General features: G+C 40.1%; 1 protein-coding gene across 13 annotated transcripts in view; it reads left to right on the top strand.

Annotated features, from left to right (window-relative positions):
• Window positions 1-24810, top strand: part of LOC109069345 (neurexin-1a-like) — a 174196-nt gene that overhangs the window by 88978 nt on the left and 60408 nt on the right. For 9 of the 13 annotated variants that reach the window (XM_042736275.1, XM_042736274.1, XM_042736270.1 and 6 more), the window contains 4 exons: window positions 7042-7423; window positions 8134-8324; window positions 8661-8834; window positions 13741-13860. In XM_042736275.1, coding sequence (XP_042592209.1) covers window positions 7042-7423; window positions 8134-8324; window positions 8661-8834; window positions 13741-13860 — 867 coding nt within the window. Of the gene's footprint in view, window positions 1-7041; window positions 7424-8133; window positions 8325-8660; window positions 8835-13740; window positions 13861-15884; window positions 17035-24810 lie in introns of those variants that run through there. The other 4 variants (XM_042736276.1, XM_042736277.1, XM_042736278.1 and 1 more) reach the window with 4 other exon arrangements.

Here is a 24810-nt window from a genome sequence, read left to right as displayed (position 1 = left end):
CGATGGCATTTTTTTATGACTTTATTTATTTTTATTTTTATTTTTAGAATAGGCTAATTGTAGCCTACATAAATGGATGAATCAAAACAAATATAACTTTTTAACTGCAGGCAGATATAGGCCTATATTATTGTACATTACAAATATTTGGATCGTCCCTTATTTTATTAAAGAATAAATACTTATTTTCTTCAAGAATAAATATTATAAATAAATAATTAAAGAAAGAACCTCTATTAGCCCTTATTTGTAGGAGATATGCGAGCGATTCATAGATTTAAAAAAGAAAAAAGTGGGTGCTTGGTTTGATGAAAAATGCTATGATGAAAAACTCATGCTAACTTATTAATTCATAGAAATAATTTAAGCAATTAAAACCTTTTTTATAATAGATTCAACTTGAATTTCAGTACTATTAAACTGACTTTAAAATCTCAAGGAGTTTATAAGTTGAAACGGTAAAATGTCACAGTACATGTTAAATAGTCTAAATGAACTTGTATTTTGTATAGTTTCCGAAGACTTGATTGCATGTTAGCATAAAACTAACAATATATATATATTTTTTTTTAAATGAACAATTCCTGTATAAAATGTGACAGCAACCTTTATATCAAACATTTTGAAATCGTCCACAGCTGAGCAACGCGAGAGGCGGATCTGAAGTAATATTTGTTTTGTTCACGAAGTGAACGTGATGCACAAAGTCATTTTTAGATGCAATGGAAAAATAAAGCTGGATGAAAACATACACGAAAACACGCTAAAAAATAAATTACATTTGTGAGAGTTGCATATTATTACATTCAGAAATAATAACGGCAGGCCTAATAATGCTGTAGGCTAATGTACCAACAGGACATTTTTAGTTCCCTTCACTTTACAACAAATCCTTTAAATGTAAAAAAAAAAAAAATATCAGAACAAGAATTACAAATATATAATTCTAATGGATAAATATAATTGCAGCAGGCTATATAATAAACAACAACAAAAGTAATAATAATTAAAAATAATTTAAAGCGATACATAAGGTTGGGCTTATCTCTCTCATTCGGGACAAATCCAAACATGTTGCCCATTTGAAGCTAAACTATAATTCATTAGGTAAAATAGGCTTTGGATTTCATACGTGTTTCAGTATCGACGGGGAAAAAAAAATCATAATTAGCAAAATTATGCCAAAGTGGCCCGCTGCTCGCGCTGCATGGCTCGGTGAACGACTGCTGTTTCCAATGAATATGTGCGCGTGAGGCACCAGGCGCGATCAAAGCCACAATTCACAATTATTGGTCACACAGTAAAGGCATAATTCAAAAATTCAAAGTGTTAGCAGTTTAAAAAATCGAGAATAATAACAGAGTTAATAAGAATTATTTGTAAATGCTGGACCGTTCTCATTTCGCTCTGCAAATGGAACCTGAAGATTATTATTATTACTTTTTTTAACCAAGAATGAACCAAAATGAAAACATTTTAATCCGTATATATATATATATATATATATATATATATATATAATGATTGTTTAAAAACAATAGCATGCATGAAGGCCAGTGCAATAAGGAGCAGAGTTTTCAATGAAAGAAATTTTAGCTCCATTGAGCAAAGGCTTAAATGGGCCCTGCTGTAGTGTTTTAAGCACTAGAGACAGGTCCCAAGAGGGCATGGAGAGGGGCTGGGGAGGATTTAACCTTCTGGCCTCCCTAAGGAACCTGATGACCAGGTCATTCTTACCTACCGACTTCCCTTCCACGGGTTCATGGTTAGCAACGATTGCATAGACTTTAAGGGTGGAGGGAGACAGCCTTCGCTTCACCCCTGGCTGCAAAAAGGAAAGCATGACCCTGATCGGGCATCTCCTGGGGTCTTCTTGACGAGAAGAACAACACTCGATGAGCAGGTTCTACTTTAAGGCGTAAGCGTGTTTTGTAGACGATGCTCTCGCCAAAGTGATGGTGTCCACTACCTCTTGGGGTAGATCACCAAGAACCTCTGTGTCCCATCCAGGGACCAGACATGAAGTTTCCAGAGGTCTGGAACAGGGTGCCCTGTCTCTGAGTCAGTAGATCCTTCCTCAGAGGAATCCACCAGGGAGGGGCTGTCGCAAGGAGCACTAGTTCATGGGGAACCAGGTCTGAGTAGGCCAATATTGCGCCACAAGCAAGACCTGCTCCTCATCCTCCTTGAACTTGCACAGCGTCTGTGCGAGAAGGCTCACTGGGGGAAATGCATACTTGCGCAAGCCCCGTGGCCAGCTGTGTGCCAGTGCGTCCGTGTCGAGTGTTCCCTCGGTCAGGGAGTTGAACAACTAGCAGTGAGAGGTTTCTGGAGAGGCAAACAGGTCTACCTGAGTGGCTCCGAAACATCTCCAAATCAGCTGAACCATCTGGGTATGGAGTCGCCCCTCTCCCGGGAGCGTAGCTCGAGACAGCTCATCGGCTGTACAGTTGAGCAGGCCCGGAATTTGAATGGCATGAAGTAACCTCAGAACCTTTCAACTCCAAAGGAGGAGGTGGCTGGCGAGTTGCGACATGAGATGGGAGCACAGACCACCTTGTCGGTTGATGTACGCAATTGTCACTGTGTTGTCCATTCGGACCAGCATGTGCTTGGCTTGTAAGCAAACTTTGAGATGGTTTAAGGCAAGGCGTACCGCTAACAACTCTAGGCAATTGATATGCCAGTGCAGATGGGGGCCCATCTGAACCCCCGACACTGTGTCTCCTTTGTAGGTGGCCCTCCAGCTGGTGGAGGAGGCATCCGTGTAAACCTATAGCATGCCTGGAGACCTGTTCCAGGGGGACTCGTGCCCGGAGATATGTAAGATCTGACCACGGGGTGAAGGTTTGGTGACAGGCCGGTGTAACTTGGACCCGGTGAGTACCACACTTCCACGCCCACCTCGGGACTCAGCCATGAAGCCAGTGCTGAAGCGGTCTCATATGCAATAGCCCTAGCGTGTAAGTTCCGCTGCAGCTGCCATATGCCCCCGGAGCATCTGAAATAGTTTTAGTGGAACCGCTGTCCTGCCCTTGAATGAATTCTGCACGTTTCTCTGTGAGGCCTGCTGTCTGTTCGACCTAATCCAACTCCATACCAAGAAAAGAGATCCTCTGCATTGGGGAGAGTTTGATCTTTTCCCAGTTGACCCGAAGACCCAACAGGCTGAGGTGCCGGAGCACCAGGTCCTTGTGCTCTCACAACTGATTCCGAAACTGTGCTAGCATAAGCCAATTCTCAAGAAAGTGGAGGATGTGAACACCCTGCTCTCTGAGGGGAACAAGATCCCCCTCCGCGACTTTTGTGAAGACACGGGGAGACAGGGACAGCCCGAAGTGCAGGACCTTCTACTGGTATGCCCGTCCTTCGAACGCAAACCGCAGAAATGGTCTGTGGCGTGGAATGATCGACACATGATTGTATGCATCCTTCAGGTTGATCACTGCAAACCAATCTTGGGGATGGATGCACCAGAAGATGCGTTTCTGCATTAACATCTTGAATGGTAACCAATGAAGGGCCCGGTTCAAGACACGCAGGTCCAAGATTGGTCGTGACCCACTGCCTTTCTTGGGAACAAATTTAGTGACACGGATGCTGCTGAACTTGGGGGATGCTGAGCAAACTGAATCGCATAGCCAAGGCTGTTGGTCCACAGAAGCCAGCGAGACGAGCTGGGTAGCACCAGCCAGGCACACAGATACCGTGCAAGTGGAACCAACGGAACGCTTACCTTGTACCTTGGCAGAGGGTGCCTGAGTAGGGCCTTTGTTGACGCTCTCAAACTGCCTGCTGCTGCCGGCTGGCGAAGGAGGAGAGTGAGTGAGGTCCGGTGTTGGACCACAAGTGTGGACATCGCATGACCCAGAGAACTCGCAGTGACCTTCGTCACTTGGAGCGCCTGAGGTCAGTGGCGGATCGGAGCTCTTTCAGAACTTCTGGATCGTGACCACCCTTGTGCAGGTCCTTCAGTGCTTTGGCCTGGTGTACCTGCAGTAACACTGTAGTGTGTAAGGCAGAGAGTCTGATTCGGGCATTCAGCGCAGCTGAATCTTCCTCAGAGAACTCTCCCTCCAATGCAGCAATCGACATCCGGTTGTCAGGAGGAGCACTGAAGGATACCGCTGGTACGTTCTTTGAAGAGGGCTGGATTAGAAGCACTAGATGAGCGGTGGGCCACAGCCGCCAGGACGAGCACTAGATCATGGCAGAGGCAAAGGAGCTTCGTCCCCCTGGAGGAAACAGAGCCTTGTCCACAGCTCCAAGATAGTCATGTTCTCGCAATGGGAACATGACTCATCCGTGAATGCCACCTCAGCGTGTTTTAATGCCCAGACACGTGAGGCAGTGATCGTGACCATCAGCCGGCACCAGGTAATGACCTCTTTAAACGGCATATTTAAAAAGACAGTCCGTCATCTTTACAAAGACGCTCTCGTGAAGCTCTTTTAGAGAAATTGCTCTTTCAGGGAAAGGCTCTTATAGTGCTGAGGCTCACAAGGGAAATGGCCACTTGCAGCACAACAGGGGGTAGTGCAACCTGAAGAGCGCAACCCACTCGACACAGGAACGACCACCGCTGAAGCACCGTGCCGCCAACACCAGAAGCTTCCAAGAGCGCATTGAACTCGAAGCTCACTGAAGATACTGGATGGAGCAGAACGATATTGTTGCTCGGCTCCAAAGCGAAAAGCTGGTATGCATTGCACCTGCTGCCTTTTTATGCTCACGCTGTGATCAGCTGCAGCTGGATGCAACAATTGCATGCCAATGTGCATTGGCTCGCAAAATTTACACCGACGTGACATTGAGAGTGACCGACTGAAAGGGAACTTTAGACATCTCAACACAATTTTGTGATTCTAACGGTTTCTCTTTCATCTTATTTTGAATTAACAACAATTGTTTTTGTTGTTCAAATGGTAGATGAGACATTGTAGAAGTCGCATTAATGAACTCTGATGCACCTTTTGAAGACTGAGACTCTAAAACACCACGCTCTATTAACTCCGTTTTAGGGATTTAATGTTGTCTTTTAAACATTTATCTTGGCTTACCAAATAAATTTTATAGTGACCTGCAAGTTCTACTTGTTGATCCTTAGTCAAATCATTTAATAAATCTTCAGATGGAGCACTAACAAATTCCTCCAGCTTTGAGGCCATTGTAAAAAAGACAAATGCATGGCTACTTAATTTTCTTAAAAATATTTGAGGGGTATTAATTAGATAAGCAATTCCCTCAAACAAAATTTCAAAACTATATAAACTCATACCTAATCTTCGTACAGTTACTTCCAGCGTTTTTTTATACACTGTAAACCAGCGTTTGAAATAGTGACTGATTGACGAGTGCTATACAAACAAAAAATAAAATAAAAAAGATCGGAGTATCCCGTTAAGGATACCCCGCTAAACCTAAACAGAGAAAGGCATATCCAACAATAAACCCACCCTCAAATATACAAATAGTAGCCAATAGCCTACTTACTGAAGCCGAACTCCCGCTAAGCAACCAAAAAATAAAAAATAAACAACCAAACCAACCATATTTGTTTTGGCAAACTTCTGGAGGATATCTAAATTTAAAGGACGAGCCCCCACATTTGTCACGACCGGCTCAAAACCGTGACAAAGATTGAAGGACATGGTTTAGTTGCAACAAACATATTTATTAACATAAATAGAAAAATAAATAAAACAAAAAATCAACACAATCAAACAAGTCCAACATAAACAAAGATCAAACGCAACCAAGAGCAAGCCACTCTCATGCCAACAAAGCCTAAGCTTTATAGAGGAAAGAACAGGTGCACACTGTTCACTTAATGAGTCTTCCAACCACAACCACTGGCCAGCAGTAGCAGGAAGAACAGGAGACCAGTCACAGTGTATTCAGGCATTTAAAGGATATACTGGACTTTCACAACACAACATATGCAGAATCATGTCTTGTTGCTATAAGAAATTCATGACAAATGGAAACAATATGTATTATAAAATACTTCCCTAGAGTGCAAATCTTGGCAAAAGTCAGGTAGTGTGTTCCAGCTTTAGTTGCCATGTTTTAGCACATTGTTAGAGCATCCACAATGGGAGCTACCTATTCTGACTATTTATCTAGTTGGATATTATGTTATGTGTTGTATATCTGATTAATCTCATATATGGAGCACCAGGTTGAATTAATTATTCATCTACCAAAGTGCTTCAGTTTGCAGGTGTTCATTCATTCTTCAGCTTCAGCTTATGGAGTTCAAATAGTGTATTGTTTGGGGGTATATCATTCTAGATGTTTCTTTTTCAAAATATTGACAATGCATTATTAATAATCTGGCAGGGCTGTTCTTTCATTGTCATACTTTTGTGAACAATTTAGTAAGCATTAGTTAGCTGTACTGAAAATCCTAATTCGGCGTTTCCTGTCAAAAATGACTGGCATTTTAATAATTGCTTTTAAATCTCTCATTATGCTATATTACCTCCACATCTTCCAAATCTTCAATATTTTTATCAACTTGTTTTCTTTCATTTAGCACAGGTTTTGTAATACTTTTTGGAGCTGATTGATCGTACGCCTTATTGATCTGAGTTTATACTCTTCAGTTTTTGAGTAAAAAAAAATTATTTGAGGTAGGTAAGCTCAGATCAATGAGGCCCACGATCAATCAGCTCCAAAAAGAAATACAAAACCTGCACTAATTAAAAGAGAACTTGTATTTTCTGGAAAAAGAAAATCCTCTCCGGATCAAAACAACTGGAACACCACAGGATTAATCATCTCATGCGCATGGAATGAAACCAAATCCATTTGGACTTAATCTTCCAATCATTCTGGCTGGAAAACACCTATTAAGACATCTATTAGTGTGGAGTAACACAGTAACTTCACCTGTTGCTCTCCTGTGTGTGTGTGGAGGAGCTGCCTGAGATGAGAGGACAGATCTAGTCGGAGATTGTTGGGATAATATGAAATGGCCTTTTTATGATATACATGAAATTAACCTTACATTGTTCTCACCACTCTGCCATGAAACAGGAGAGATATCAGGTGACCACACACAGCTGGAGTTTTATAACATTGAGACGGGGATCCTTACAGAGAAACGCTACCTGCCAATCACGCCCTCCAACTTCATTGGGCATCTCCAGAGTCTGACGTTTAACGGCAAGCCATACATCGACCTCTGCATAAACGGAGACATCGACTACTGCGAAGTCAACGCCATGATCGGATTCAAGAACATCGTTGCAGATCCAGTGACCTTCAGGTCCTGCTCAAGCTATCTGTCTCTGAGCACACTGCAGGCGTACTACTCCATGCACCTGTTCTTCCAGTTCAAAACCACCTCATCAGACGGGCTCATCCTGTTCAACAGTGGAGATGGAAATGACTTCGTCGCTGTAGAGCTGGTTAAGGGGTACGTTATGGAGAGACAGACATTACAGTCAGATGCTGTTATGATTTGCTCATTCAACACCTTCTTTCCCTATCAAAATGTTTTATATCCTTGCAAATGTGGAAAAAAAAAAACTTTAATTTATTTATTTATTTTAGAAAATGTTCTATAGAGTGATTTTATTTGTCAGAGGTTTGTATTTAGATAATAAAGACACTGAGACAGAGACATTGAGAAAAGTATTGAGCTATAAATGTAAAAGCTTGTAATATAGTTGATGGCATATGTATTACTTCAATTTCGGAAGAATTTGATAAGAAATATTTTAATTCATATGGAGATCTCTGATTGTTCATTGCTCACAACTTGAGGGAATTCTTCTAAATCTCTTGAGGAAAGATGTCAGTCTACAAGGTTCTTTTTCTGAAGAAAAAACTCTCTCTCTCTCTCTCTCTCTCTCTCTCTCTCTCTCTCTCTCTCTCTCTCTCTCTCTCTCTTCAGTAATCTGTCTGAGAAAAACAACTGCGATATAAAAAAAATCTTATTTGTGATTTTTCTTCCCCATTGAGAACTGTAACTAAACTTTATGTAGCTTGCACCTGCTTGTTTTTTTTTTTGTTTTTGTTTTTTTTTACAGTACATTTATTATAATAAATATTTAATTATTATCTAAATCTTCTGTATTTGCATGTTTGGTACATTTAATTTAATTTCATGATATCTTTGTTTAGCTATCTGCATTACATCTCAGACTTGGGAAACGGTGCTTATCTCATCAAAGGAAACTCAAACAAGCCTCTTAATGACAACCAATGGCACAATGTCATCATCTCCAGAGACACAAATAACCTGCACACTGTCAAAATCGACACCAAAATCACCACCCAGACCACCGTTGGGGCCAAAAATCTTGACTTAAAAGGTAAATTACACATTAATAGTATTTTAACTTGCCAGTAACCCTGCTCTGCTGCCTTTTTTGTGACAAAGGTGATCAAACTGTATATTGTTTATTGATTAAAAATAATTTGGTAACACTATATTATGGAACACTAATTACTACTAACTAGTTGCTTATTAGCATGCATATTACTAGCATATTGGCTATTTATTAGTATTTCTAATCCACACTTTAATGCATTATTTGGGACGACCAGATCCCTTAACCAGAACCAGTACCTGAACATACCTACTACAACAACTACCTTACTACTATTTTTTCATTTTTTAATTTATTTTATTCCGGCTCTGTTTGCAGGTGATCTTTATATTGGTGGTGTTCCTGAGGAGATATACAAAGAGTTGCCCAAGTTAGTTCATGCAAAAGAAGGATTCCAAGGCTGTCTGGCATCTGTGGATCTAAACGGCCGTTTGCCAGACCTGATGTCTGAAGCGCTGGTGTGTGTTGGACAGATTGAGAGAGGATGTGAAGGTGACAACACATTTCTTACTTGTCAGTTGAATAATTTAATTCTTGATGATACCAAGATCTGATCACCCTGTCAGTTTTTTTTTTTTTTTTTTTTTTTAATTATGCAAGACTTATTACTTAAAGTAAAGTTATGTAAAATATTGAACTATACATATTTTCATATTGTAATATACAACATAGGCTACATAATGTAAATATTTAACATAACATAAATAAGCTTTTATAAAGACAGGATTAAAAGATCATTTAGATTTAGAAGAGCAAATAGCTTTAGGTGTAAGTAAATGAATGAACGAATGCTGTTTTCAGTTTATTATTGACATTTACCTTTACTGGTTTACTAAGTTTACCGTGGTAATCATTTCACTCTTAGTATTGTTGCTGTTGTCAAAACATTTGTTGTATCTGTCATGTCGTAGACGTTTGTTGTCTCTTGCAAATGCAGCAGTTTTCAGCATCTGCTGGAAACACTTTTGAATGGATAGTATAATTTCTGATGTTGCTGCATGAAATCTCTTTTCATACACAGTGTTGTACCCCAAACGACATGAATATTTCATACTGTTTCCATCACACTCCTGCTTTGCATAAATTACATGTTGACCTTTGTCTTGGCAGCTGCTTTGTCCTCATACAGATATCCTCATACAGTATCTGGTGCTTCTCATTTCATTATTGGTGTATCCTTGTTTGCTTTCTTTGTGTCCTTTCTTCTCCCACGTAAGATTCAAGGGCAGAATATAAGGAAAGCAAACAATGTGGTGGAATCGAAGAGAAATGTTTAGAATAAATTGGAATATCCTTGCTCACAATGTGACAGGATTGAGCACAAGGGAGCTGCCCTTATGTTGTTAATTAAGAATTTAATCATAAAAATGAATAAAGCAAGTGCTTTATTGGTTACAGGGAACCAAGCAGAGCGCTTTGAGGATGAAATAATTAATTAAAAGTTTTCAAGATTAATAACTTCAAATCTTTGATCAAGTTTTGCTTGAGACAGCTGCCCCATTTTTAAATCTGCTAATAATGTATATCTCAGATAACCCCACCTCTAAATAAATCTGAACTGTGGTTGATTGATTTTAATGGAAATTAGATGCAGAAGAATGTGCAGTGTAGACCGAGGGTGCTTCTCAGTTCCCTAATGAAACTGCCTAGTTTCATCACTCTCAATCTCAGCCTGTGACCCAGAAACCGATAAAACTCTGCCATGATGAATGATGTGCAAGTTGTCTAATTTTACCATGAGAATGAGAGGATATAGGGCAAAGGAATCATCCTGAGTAGCTTCAGTGAGGATACACAGGTGCATCCTATATGGAGGCAGTCTTTGTAGTGAACAGCATATTCTAGGGGATTCAAAAGATAAATCGAGTGTCTTCATGCCACTGGATGCTGGACTGGTTTCTTTTGTCATTTTGTCTGATCCAATCAGACAGTGGATGGCTAGATATAATGCCTTGACTGCTACGTTCATTCACTCACTCATTAGCGAAACAATAATCCAGCTCCGCTGCAGTGCAGCTCGCAGTCACTGTATGGGTTGATAAGGTAAAACTCCTGACAAGTTTTCTTGCGCGCACCTGTTTTTAAGGCATCTTGACTGTCGTACAGTCTGACGTTAATGACAACTGAGATCCCACAGTGTGACATAATCATCATGTTCGTACCATCTGACAAGTACAATCCTAAACGACTTTTGATGCAGATGAGAAGATAGTTTACCCTGTAATGGTTTGCAAATAAAAATATACAAATGCTGATATCTTCTTAATAAACTTAATGAAGGCCAAGGGATCAAATCATAAATGACACAATCCACACTAGACCATTAGTTATAAAACATGCGCTATGTTTTGATACACAGAACTACGCAACAAAGTATAGGATCCTGCATGCATGTAAATAATATCTCTGTAGGAAAGGACGTTTGAAAATATAGCCTGAACAAGCATTTTCCAAGCTACTAGATTAAGGAAGGCAGTGTTATTAAACCCATTGTGGCATGCTGCGTAGAAACTGCTCTTTTATGTGCACTCCATGTGTTGTAACATTAAATATTGTTACAGTTATGTTTACAGAGATGAACTGACAGCGCAGAAGCTCTTGCATGAGATTTAGGACGACCTCATGCATAATATAGCGCTCATATTTCTCATGGATAATACTGAAAAATGCTCGAAAACTGATGACATAGACGTATACTCTCCAGCCACGTCCCCCAATCATCACTCCAGATTAACACATATACGTCACTTTTCACACTTTTGACATTTCACTGATGAGTCCACAATGCCTTCAGAGGGCTCAAAAGCTCATTCTGGCATCCCAAAATAACCATCAAATTTATGAACATGAACTATGTGAATTATATGAACATCAAATTTACATTAGAAATGGGAACAGTTATTTAACAAAGAAAAAACTATACATTACATTCGTAAAGCATGAATTTTGACATCATTAAACGTGCATTATGATTTTAAATCCTGCTTCCTGACATCTCCAACCAGTGCATCAACATCAGCGAGCAGTTTTTGGGCAGTTGTCGCTCTCATAACGCCATTTAGATGTATGTGTTTGAGTCGAGAGCACAGGTTAGACTTGTTTATGTACATTACAGAAAATGTCTGCTCACAGAGGTATGTACAGTAGTCTCAAATATGCTGAGGAGTTTAGAGGCAAAAGCTGTCATTTTAAGGGAACATCGGTCTGAGGTGTTGTCAAAATAAATACGCAGTGACGGTTGCAAATGTATCGGTTGCAAAGGTGTGTTGCGATGCAATTTGATTAGTTACATTTGGAAGATATGTTGTGCTAAAAGTAAACAGAGAGAGGAAGACCTGGAAGCGATTCTGAAATTAATTCAGCAGACCTAGAATTTTTTCTAGAATGTTGGCTTTGTTGTGAGTGGTGTGCACAGGTTTTAAAGAGGAAAAATGAGCTGGGTTACTTGGCACAGCTGTATATCGCCCACAGCTGTAGTTTCATCTCAAATGCACAAATGCATTTGTAGTATTCGGTCATGACATTGTTGCAGCCTTGAATCTCAGTATTGAGCACATTTAAGTGCTCGGTTTTGTCCATCATAAAAGCAAGATCACAAACCTACTCAGGTTCATCCAGCTCAGCCATTGGTTTCCCATTGTCTTTCATTAACTGATCAAATTGCCAATGTTTGAGTCTTTTATTTCTAATGAAATTAACCATTTTTATCTGTACACTCATGATGTTATTGTCTATTTTCAGGGTTTTGCTACACAACGCTTTTTAATGTAATATACAGTGAAAATTCCAGAATTCCAGAAGTGGTTTTTTTTTTCCTCTTTTAAATTTGTTACAACGCCTGCCTTTTTTCTCTACTGTGGATGGAGCACCATCTATTGCCACACTAACAATGTGACTCCAGTCAACCCCCAGTTTAATCCAGAGCACCAAAAAGGCTGGAGTAAATGTTGTTGGAAATAGTTGTATCTGTCACTGACACCAGCACAACAAATTCTTCGGTGATGGTCAAAGATTCATCAACACCTCAAATAAAAATCACAACTAAGGTGCATTGTTAATATCAGTATTTGCATTGAGTGCTATAGAGACACCTTTCACAATTCTTCACACAAATCACTCAAGCTCAAACCATACACTTCTTGACCAGTTCTTCTGCTGAAAATGCCTTTGATGCAGCAGCGATTTCATTGGCAATCAAAAAGCTGGCCTTTAAGCTTCATCAGTTCCTGGTGTTTTTGTAAACATTGATTGCTGTTTTTTTTAAAGCTGATGCTAGCTCATTAACTTTTCCCATTCTGAGCTGTCCAGTGCATTTATCATATTTCTCTGAATGATCCTCATAGTGCTGTTTAATGTTGTACTCTTGTAGCACAGCCATGGCAGATTAAACACACCGGTTTGATGTTGATCTCAAGGAAGAAATACTTCTTTTTCGATTTCTCCTGAAACATACGCCCTTTTTTTGGACATTTTTAAAGTGCTTGCCACACGACTAAGCATCAGTGCATCAGTGTCAATCAAAATGTGCATATTCAAGAGTTCTGTGCCGCTTTATGATGCGCATGTGTGGTAGGGGTTTTGAAGTGTAATAGAACTGAAATTAAATGAGCAATCTTAAAATTAAGAAATGAATAACAATAACCTAGACTTCATTTAATTTTAAAAATAGTATTATATTTAATATCTCTTATTATTGTTCAAATCACTGACTGTATTGGACACCTTCTTGTGCCTGTATGTTTGACACCCCTGCTTTAGAAGATACAAAGGGGTCCCTGGAAAAGCTGGTACCTGACAAAGTAGTTGTAAAATCAAAAAAATAGAGCTTGTCGACCCTGCTACATTTGTCAGGTAAAACAGGACTAACAGAGATGTTAGGATCCTGTCACCATAGATGCACATAGAATGAAGAATCCTGACATTATTGGCAGCTTAATAAAGCATCGGTACACTACATAGTTCAGCTCTTCTCTAGCACTCTGTGAAAAAATGTAGTGCCACCTAAAAGCCGAAAGCATCATAAAATACCCGCTGTCATAAGTGACTCTGATGGGGCTTTGGCCAATAAATTTCATGTAGCATCTGAGGCACCATAATCTTTGCTGTTGCAGTGACAATCAACACAATGTCAGCTATGCGCAGGAACTAACAATCAAACTTTTGAGTATGTGATACATTGATTGCATTGCTTTTTATTTATTTATAAAAAAAAAAAAAAAGTAAACATGAGCAAACATACCTTCACATTGTCATTGGCTCATAAGCTTGTGAGGAACTCTTGTGGTGTGAGTGTCCCCCTCATAAGTGAAAGCAATAATAACAGTGTTATTAGTTAATAGAGATAACTTGGCTCTGGTGCTGTCTCTCTCTGATCCTCATGATGACGGTGTCCCTGCAGGGCCCAGCACTACCTGTCAGGAGGATTCGTGTGCTAATCAGGGGGTTTGTATTCAGCAGTGGGAGGGCTTCACCTGCGACTGCAGCATGACCACATACGGAGGACCTCTGTGTAATGATGGTAAGTGAGAATTTTTGCATCCTGTTTTAAAAAGTGCATCAGGAAGCCTGGTTGATACGTGGTGCTGTAACACTGAAATCATACTTAACAACAGCGGTTCAGTGGGGTCATAATGATGAGGTGAGCTTGTCCATGCTGGTGTGTGTCAGTGCTTGACATCTGTGGGTAAAGTGTGCTGAGATTGTCATATGATGTTTGTGGGGTTGTGAGTACAGTATGTCTGTGTGCATGTAATCTTTATCTGTAATAGGTGTGTGCTGTATGATGGTAGACGATGTGTTTTGGCATTTGAACATGGCTGTGATTGGTGCTCTCCTAAACAGTCATGATATGATCTGTCATGTTTTATGAAGACTGAAAATAAATAATTGGATGCTTATTTTGTTACTTGTTTTCTTTAGTCAAGTTTTAGTTTGATCTATTCCATCTCCTTTTAACAAACGTACCTGCTCAAAACACTGTAACAACATCATTTTGAACTTGGAATTTTTCTTTAGCATTCTTGTCTTTGCTGATTGATTTATAGATTCATGGATTGATTTGTTCAGCGTTTTCGTGCAATTTTAATACTTTCTCTCTGGTACCCTATATTTCTTACTATTCACTAGTATACCAAATATTGTTTGTAAGATTTAAAAGAACACTGAGAGTCACATTTGATAGAGCAAATTCACTGTAGCTGGATTTTCTGCCAGTCTCAGTGTGTTACAGCACTGCTGCATGCTCTGTCACCACTTGAGGGCACTCGCGTGAAGCACACACAGCACTTCCTAATAAACTGACAGCCTGTCTTTCTGCAGCCTTCATGCTGGAGTTGCTCTCGTGTATCTTGTATTTCAGGTCTCCGTTAGTTAATGACTTTAAACTCACTCAATTATTTACTCCTGATACAACACCTACTTGAAAGGATTGAGTGTTGAAGTATTAAATGACTGAAAACCCAGGTGTAATCAGACAAATGTAAGATCAAAGGTAAATAAACAAATTGATTACATGAGTTTTTAAAGCCAATAGGGGTGGAAAAGCCCTGTGCTGATGGACACGAAGAAGCACTTTACTGTATTTGCCATCCTGTGTTCGCATCTCTCACTTTTATCATATTATGTTACTGAGCACATGCATTTACATAAATATTTAACTTTAACTTAATTTAGCATTGCTATTTGACCACTGTTTTATGAAAAAAAAAGTTAAAGTGACATTAATAAATAAAAAATAAAAAAACATTTATACATTATTCAGGAGTGTACATCAATCGTGGGGCATCAAACTGGTATTTATCATTATTTTTTAAAATAAAAAGTAAGGATGTTATTTGCTCGCATTTATTTCCGTTATTTGTGATCAGAGGAGTACATGAAACTGTTGTTCTGACCAGTACACGCATCACAGTATAACAAGGGGTGTAACATATCTGTCACACGCTTGAGCCATTCGGCCAATCACAATGCACTGGATAGCTGGCCAATCAGAGCACACCTCGCTTTTCAGAACGATGAGCTTTGTGAAAAAAACTATGCGTTTCAGAAAGGCGGGGCATAGAGGAGAAACATACATCTAATGAATGTGTGAGTATAGATGTGTACTGTAAACGCAACCAAACACTTCTCAATTCCCAAACAAATAAATCAGTTCTTCCCCTTGTTGCACAGCGCAATTACATTCAGGGCACCAATTTATATATGAAAAAAATTAAATAAATAAAAAAAAAATGCAAATGTGAGCTTTGCTTTCATTGGCACCAGTCACATCTGCACAGGGAGACATGCCTGCACACAAATCCACATTTATCAGCCCTTTTCTTTGTGTGTGCTTCTTTTTACTGGTGGTTGAATGAGCAACTTCCTCCCAAAGGACGGCACTCGAGGGCCAAGTCCGCCTGCACAGACGGCTCTTTATGTGCAGTGCAGATGCAGTGTGCTTGCTGCTACTGACGTCACCTGGTGTTGGGCAGCAGATGGAGCATCTGGAGAGACAGTTGACGTATGGCACAAGGTCTCTTTCAAGTTGGATAAAATAGCTTTAATTGGAGGTGCCAGAGAAAAGTGAGATATTTATGATTTTAATATTTTTTTTTACAACAGAGTGATGGGAAAATAGCCTACAGAGAAAAAAAAAAAAAAAAAAAAACAACAAAGGGCACATCCCAGTTTCTCCATCTAAGCAGTGTGTTTCTCTGCAGTGTTTGCTGTGTTTTGGCTGAACATTTGCATAGCAGTGCGCTCGCGCCCTGATTCCACCGCTAGCACTCCCCCTCCCTCTCTTCTTCTCTTCCTCCCCTTTTTTTCCCTCCGACTGCTTACTCTCTCTCGCACAGCCTCCGGAGCTGCTCTGTGGATGTCTTGTGGCTGGAAACGCAGCTTGCGCAGGTGTGTGGGGAGATCTCTCTCTTCATGGAGAGCAAGAAACGTTGTCCTCGGGAAAGAGTGTAAATGAAGCTCTCACCTTCTGTTGGAGGCTCTCAGCCAGCTGTGGATGGATTTCTTGGGATTTCTCCTCCTAAAAGACAGACTGAAGACAATATCCAGCCCCAAAACAGCAGGAATTCTGATTTCAGAGAGCGCCTTCGAATTCAGAAAAAAACCTGATTTCTTGCATGTGCTGATACCTCAGGAGATATATACCAGTGTTTTCACGGGATGTTTCAGTCATTGTCATGTTTTCAGGCTACTGGGAGTAATGGTGAAGTAACTGATTTTATGTTTCATTAATTAAATACTCTTTCCCACTTTATCAAAGTTGGATTTTTTGTTAAACTGCTTGGATTTAAGATTAAATCCCTGAGGACAAACAGACACGGATTGGGTGTACTTTCTCCGGGCTTGCTGATTTCTGGATTTTGAGTGCTTCTTCTTTAAGAAGGTGTGTGTAAGTGAGCAGTATGGGCAGGCAGGTGTGCTGAAGCATCCGTGTCTCTTGACATTCTCTCTTCTGGGAAGATGTTGGGTGGCTGGAGGCTAGCGGACTGGCTGTCTTGCTCTGAGACCCTCATCCGGGGTCTGGCCTCAGCTGCCTGCCTCACCCTGTACCTCACAGCTCTCTCACTGGGCATCGCAGCCAGCTCGGAGACCCACGCGAGGACACGTCAAACACACATCACCCATGGAGGCAAGAGCCATCACACCGTGCCTATCACTATTAACAGATCACCTGGCTCTCTGCGAGCAGGACATGGTGGGTAGCAGACAACACACAATCCATTAAACATGTAAAGTAAACAGTGAAACTCAAATTCATAAAAGGGCATTTGCAATGCTATGTTTGTTTCTCGTTCAGCACCTCAGATCCTAGATCTTACTAAGACTAGCCTCATCTCTCAGTATCCACATCAGCACATTTCTCTCTGGATCAGATTATAACACATCCATAGAGTCACACAATGCAACACAGGCTTAGATGGAAGGGAGTTATATGAGCATTTGAGCTGTTTTCTGTGCCATTAGATGCAAAAAAAAAAAAAAAAAAACCTATGTGGCATCTGCAAACGGATGATGCTAGATCCATTCTCTAAACTAAATTCTGAGCTATGTTTGCATTCCAACTGGTATCAAATGATGTGAAGTCCATTTATACAGTTCACACAGTTTCTCTGTAAGTGTAGTTTATTACATGAATTATGGCACACATGGTTCAGTATTTGTTTGAAATTAGTTTTGAGATGTCTGCTGGGATGATGTTTTCATGCATTATAAATCTAAATTATGATATGACTGTGACTGTCAGAATATGTGCATTTTTGTCCTAAATTTGCCTGTTTGCACAGACTGACACACACACACATTAATTGTAAAAATGCATACATATCTGAATAACGTGTTGTGCTGGGGTGACGGTGGATTAGACATGCTGTAATCTGATTGGACAGAAGTGTTTTACAGTCCTGCTGAAATGGCAAATCAACCAATTATGTCACTCCACTGGAGTCCGTTTCATGTAATGGTTTTTATACCAAGCTAATGATATTTTCTTTCCCTAACCCTAACACAACCCCTAAACATACCCTAGAAATTTCTCTGGGGAAAAATAATACTAATAACCCATTTAGTTTACAATGGCAGAAACACATACACAGTTTTTTTCCAAAAGCATAAACTTGCTACTAGTATAATCGAAATAACATCTCATAAGTTGGAGTTAATAAGTAATGAATCCAGACTGAGTTAATGATTACAAACACAGCTTTACAGTATGGAACACTTGAATTATATATATAAAAAAATGAATAAACACACACACAGTAACAGAAAATGACAACTAAATCGCTCCTTTTATGTTCAGTGGAGCTGAATGCAGTGGATTTCGTGCTGTGGATACAAAACAGTGTAAACACTCACAGTCCAAAAGCCCATTGGTTCACTATCCAGTGACACATATAATGACTATTTTTATATATCTCATTTATTAGTTTCTTCCATTAAATGAATGCCAAGAATAATGCATTCTATGCTGTTGATGCACTTAAACTATACTTCCCTTTAGTAAGAACATAAAAAGAAAAGCTTTAAGGCTGTATGTTCTGTCATTATACAAAACAAGTACTTTTTCTGTTGTGCTGATTTGGCTCAGCAGAGCAACACTCATTCATAAAAAAAAAAAAAAAAAAAAAAAATTCTCATTATAGACACTTTCAAGGAAGTGAACAATAAGAAAAGAATTGCAACTCCACTGTGCATGCCTGCTCCTGAAGCACTTTTAAATATTATAACCCACAACTGTCAAAACAAATCGAGAAGTGCATTCTTTTTTATTCTAACTACAAACAAATAAGTGAACAATGAAGCAACATTACTGGCTCTTTAAATAAGGCAACAAGGTTTCTTCAAGGACATCAAATGTTTGCCTGAAGCGATTTATCCAGATGTGTACCATTATGTTGTAGACGCTGAGTGCCTAATATCTGCTACGGGTCACTATTGATCGCATCCTGCTGTTGTTTTGAATAAGCTTGACAATGCAGTGAAAATGTTCCAGGAACAAAGATGCCATTTCCCAAAGCAATACATATCATTATGTGCATCTGTCTGTGCTGGGGAGTTGTGATTTATGGAAGGTGAACAGTAATATGACTAAAGCAGAATAAAATCAGCAGATATGCTCTGGTGAGGCGTGTAGGATGGGTGAGATGTTGCTGATTGAGTTTCTTGAGGAGGTTGAGCTGGTTATCAGTGTCAGCGATATTCTTGTGCCTTAGTATGCAACATGTTGTTTTTGCTGTGGTGCTTTGTAAACTTCTCTGTGAATATCCAATGTCATGAATGTCTAATATCTTCACCTTTAAAATTACATGATCACATTTTTGTTTTCAGTCTAAGTTTATTTGCTGATGCTCAATCCTTTAGTAACAGACCTTTTGTATTACATTGAGACATGCATAAAATAAGTGGTGCTGAATTGTGCTCTTGTTACCTCTTGTTTCTAATGTTTGGATCCTTCAGAAGATATGCAGAATGGGAGGTGCTATAAACAGCACACGGTTTTACAAGCTATAAATAAGCTGATCCTGGTGAGACAGCATTATCTATTGGCAAAAAAGGGGGATAAAAGTACCTGTAAGAAGTAGTCAGCAATGTCACTGCTCTTTTTTTCTACTGATGCACAATCCGGCACCTTGCAGCGGTGTAGCGGTGCGTGAGGAAGCCGCGCTCTAATCCACACTAATAGGATTGTGGGGGATTCACTCCACCCCCCGTTCTCCTCAACACATGTCTGCAACCTTTCACCACTGCTGGTAAACACTGATAATATATACAAATGTCAAAAACAACCCCAAAACTGACTCAAATTTATGACTATAGTAGCATAAATGTCAAATACATCTCTTTCAAATTGAAATATTTCGTCTGATGTATGCTAATTTTTTTGTGCAGGTTAAGTAGCTATAATTTAGTTCCCTATCGATACTTGACTCGTACTGTGTCTGCTCAAGACGCTATGGGAAAAAGTCATTTTTCTCCAAACCTGTAGCCTTTTTTCAATCACGCAGTGTAACTGCGTGGCCATTGGTTCGTGCAGTGAATTAAAAATGAATCCATGGCTTGGCAGCGGAGCTGTAAGGCGACAAAGCCCACCTGAAGGGGCGGGGTCATCTGGCTATATAAGCAGGAGTTCACCACAGGATCCTCAGATTTCTTTGCTGATCTGGACCTAGCAACCTTCTCTGCTCGTCTGATCCTCCGACTTTTCCCCGCTGCTTTTAGTGTCAAAGCAGTAGCGGTCCCATTTCCCCTGAAGCTATCCACCAACATTCTAAAACAGCTTTTCTAAAAGAGAAAACTGGCGTTGTTTCAAATGCCGTGCCGTTATTGCGGCCATGGCAAGTGCCTTTCCTGCTTGGGGAAATCCCATGCGGCAGCCGTGATCGGGGGGATGGACTGTTCTCATTGAGAGAACATCAGTCTCGCCTCTCTGTGCCTGCGGATTGCTTCGTTTTCAGAGAGTGACTCTGCCTCTTGCGCGCTCTCATTTTCTTCCTCTCAGGAGCCTGTGAGCAAAAAAAAAACAGTGGGGCAGAGGACTCCCGCGCTCGGATGGGAGATCACATCGGCTCAGATCTCGCATGCCTCGCCCTCGCCACACAGATAGGTTTCCCCCATCCGCTTCACGCAGCCTGACCAGTGTCAGCAAGCGATCTGGTCTCAATTGGGGGGAGTGAAAAGGAACTGCCCAATGACAGCATATCATTGGCAGCCTTGGACGCAGAGGAGCTGTCGGGCTCTCTTGCTGACCCTGCCCGTTTGCTGTCGTCCGAGGCCAGTGCCGCCAAGTTTGGGATGGATGCCGAACTTCTCCGTATCCTCTCAAAAGCGGTCGAAGAGCTGGGTTTAGAGTGTGTTCTGCCTCTCGCAGCCATCTGGACAAATGGTTCCTGCCAGGGTGCCATCAGGCCCCTCGCCAGTGTTCTTCTCCATTCTTCCTCAAGGTTCACGACGAGCTCACCAGGTTGTGGCGTGTCCCCTATTCTGTATGCCTCCATACTTCCACTTCATCCACCCTCACTTCGGTTGATGGCGCTGAAGAAAAGGGATACCAGAAGCTGCCTCCCCTGGACGAGTCAGTGGCCGTACATCCCTGCCCGTCCACTGCCATCGGCTGGAAGGCAAAGGCCACCCACCCGTCCAAGCCGTGTAGGACCACTTCAGCTCTTGCTGGACACATCTACTTCACGGCTGGACAGGTGGCCTCAGCAGGCCATTCTATGGCTGTCCTCCAGATCTTTCAGGCCAAACTCTTTTTCTGTATTGAAGAGTCTGGCCTGGACCCTGCGAAGCTCACTAAGCTGAGGAGCGCCATGGACCTGGCTTTGCGGACCACCAAAACCAACGCCCAGGCAATCGGGAGACCCATGGATAGGTTTGTGGTGCTTGAGCGCCACTTGTGGCTCACCTTGATGGAGATCAAGGATGCACATAAGCAATCTTCCCTCTAATTTTTTTTTCTTGGTGAGCAGAACTTTTCTCCATTGAGCGGCCATTTCAGGCACCTGAGCAAAAACATTCATCTTTAAACCCTGTACAGCGCACACACAAAAAAGTGTGTAACTAGCTTTAATGTGCTATATTTGATTTGACCCTTGATGCAACTAAATGATGTACATTTTAGGCTACCTGAGAAAACATTTTTTTAACAGTGTAATACACTGCCTTTCAAAGTTTAGGATCAGTAAAGTTTTTTTAAAAAGTTTCTTATGTTCATCAAGGCTGTGGCCTATCTATTTGATAAAAAATACAATATTATTTCAAAACATTATATTGTGAAATATTATTGCGATTACAAATAAACTTACTTAATATACTTTAAAATATAATTAATTCCTGTGAAGCAAAGCTGAATTTTCAGCATCATTACTGCAGTCTTCAGTGTCACATGATCTTTCAGAAATCATTAAAATATGCTCATTTATAATCAATTTTGGAAACAGTTGTACTGCTTAATATTTTTTGGGACCTGTAAAATTTTTGACAAATAAACAGTTAAAAAGAGGTGTTTATTCAAAATAGAGATTTTGTGTTACAATATACACTATTCAAAAGTTTAGGGTTAGAATTTTTTTCTTTCTTTTTTAAATAATCTTCAAAAAAATTCAAAGAAAGTTAAAGAAACTTTATTCAGCAAGGATGTGTTAAAATTGATAGAAATCTTTTCTAACAATATAATTTTTTTCTATCAATTTCTATTTTGAATAAATGCTATTCTTTTTTAACTTTTTATTAATCAAAGAAAAAAGTAACAGGTTTAAAAAAATTATTAAGCAGCACAACTGTTTCAACACTGATAATAAATCAGTATATTAGAATTATTTCTGAAGGATCATGTGTCACTGAAGACAGGAGTAATGATGCTGAAAATTCAGCTTTGCTTCACAGGAATAAATTATATTTTCAAATATACACTGTGTGCACAATTATTAGGCAAGTTGTATTTTTGAGGATTAATTTTGTTATTGTACAACTACAGTGCTCTTGGTCAATCCAAAATGTTAACAAACCCTCAAACCTGAACATTTAAGTAGTAAAAGTGAAGTTTTGGCGTTCTCAAGAGAATATCTACATGTACTCCATTATTAGGCAACTATTAGTGTGCAGAATTATTATGCAACTAAATGAAAAACAAAGATTTTCCCATCTCACTTGTGTACAGTTTATTTTCACCTGTTAAAGTGAGAATAATAAACAAACTCAAAATTTACAAATAAACATTTCTGAAATTTCAAAAAGAAAACCTCAGTGACCAATATAGCCACCCTTCCTTTCGATAACAGTCACAAGCCTTCCATTCACGGAGTCAGTCAGTTTCTTGATCTGGTCAGAATCAACTTTTTGTGCAGCCGCAACCATAGCCTCCCAGACACTGTTCAGAGAGGTGTACAGTTTACCTTCACTGTAAATTTCCTGCTTAAGAAGGGCCCAAAAGTTCTCAATAGGGTTTAAGTCAGGTGAAGAAGGGGGCCATGTCATTAGTTTTTCATCTTTAAGGCCTTTACTGGCCAGCCACGCAGTGGAGTACTTTGATGCATGTGATGGAGCGTTGTCTTGCATAAAAATCAAAATCTTTTTGAAAGATGCAGACTTTTTCCTGTAACACTGATTGAAGAAAGTGTCTTCTAAAAATTGGCAATAGGTCTGAGAGTGTATTTTGAGTCCATTTTCAACCCGAAAAGGTCCAACTATCTCATCTTTAATAATACCTGCCCATACCAGTACCCCACCTCCACCCTGCTGGCGTCTGAGTCGAAGTGGAGCTCTGTGTCCGTTACTGATCCAACCATGGGCCCATCCATCCGGTCCGTCAAGAGTCACTCTCATCTCATCAGTCCACAAAACCTATGAAAAATCTGTCTTCAGATATTTCTTGGCCCATTCTTGACGTTTCAACTTATGTGTCTTGTTCAGAGGTGGTCGGGTTTCAGCCTTTCTTACCTTGGCCATGTCTCTGAGAACTGAACACCTCCTACTTCTTGACACTCCAGGTAGGTTGCAGTTGTGGAATATGGCAGCACTGAAGGATAATGGGTTCCTGGTAGCTTCATGTTTGATTCTTCTCAAATCTTTGGCGGTTAATTTGCGTCTTTTCTTCTCGGCACATTTCTTGCGACCCTGTTGACTATTTGCTACAAAACGTTTGATGGTTCTGTAATCACGCTCCACAATATCTTAGATATTTCAAGAGTGCTGCAACCCTGTGAAAGACTTTTTACAATTTTTGACTTTTCAGAGTCAGTTAAATCTCTTTTTTTGGCCCATTTTTCCTGAGGAGAAGAATCTGCCTAATAATTATGCACACCTTGATATAGGGTGTTGATCTCCTTAGGTTACACCCTCCCTCATTACACAAATACACATCACCTGATATGCATTAAATCCAATAAGCATTCAAGTTTATACAGCTTGGACTTGGAAATTATGGATAAAATGATGATATGGTCAAAATAATCACTTGCTTAATAATTGTGCACACAGTGTAGGTATTGAAAAAGGAAACTAATATTAAATTGCAATAATATTTCACAATATCACTTTCTTTCTGTATTTTTGGAAATAAATACATCCTAGATGAACAAGAGACTCCATTAAAAACAAGGTAAATTATAAAAAAAATAAAAAAAATAACAAAAAATAATAATAATAATAATAATAATAAAAAATAACGTGAATGTGAATTCTTCTATAGCTGTCTAAACATCACTATGAAGTAGTTTGCACAATACACCTGTGTGTGACTGTGGCTAAATGTCTCGGAATTTTGTTACCGTTCTGTGCCCATCCTCCGCAATTCCCAGCACTTAATCAAGCCACTCTTCTTTAATACATGATGACACATCATTACTGTACATTTGCATTGGCTGTTTTTATACAGTCTATGGTTGGCTCTCGTGCTGAGCGCACCACAACCATTGAAGTATTCGCTTTCTGCAGTGACTTATTTGGCACACATCATTCTCTTTCTATGAAACCTGTAAACCGGATTCACCAGTTCTAACTCTCATCAAATCTATAGTGGTTTGCCCGAGCATTGTGATTCTCTTGCTTTTACTAGAATTCAATCAAATGGCTTTCCCAACTAATTTTTTTTGCATGTGCGCGGCACATTATTTCTTCTGCGTGGCCACACGTGCGTGCAGCTTAGAGGGAGAATTGCACAAAAGGTCCCTTTCCTTTGACACCCCGATCTCCCCCACCAGCCTCTTTGGAACTGCGGTTGAGGGTTTCGCGGCGCGCTTCACGGAGACACAAAGGTCATCTCAGGCCATGAGACACTTCCCATCAAAGTGCTCCAGCTCATTGGCTGCTTCTAATCGCCCTAAGCCTACGCTGAGTCAGAATCCTGCAAAACCTGCAACGGCCGCTCCCGCCACTCAGCCTGCTAAGCCACAGTCACGAGTGCACTCCTGTTAAGCCAGACACTACCCCTTTCCCAAGCGCCAGGTACCCCTACCCAAGCTAGCATTGGACC

The sequence above is a fragment of the Cyprinus carpio genome, chromosome B13, assembly GCF_018340385.1.
Source record: "Cyprinus carpio isolate SPL01 chromosome B13, ASM1834038v1, whole genome shotgun sequence".
Classification (NCBI taxonomy): domain Eukaryota; kingdom Metazoa; phylum Chordata; class Actinopteri; order Cypriniformes; family Cyprinidae; genus Cyprinus; species Cyprinus carpio.
This window is presented reverse-complemented; position numbering and strand designations above follow the sequence as displayed.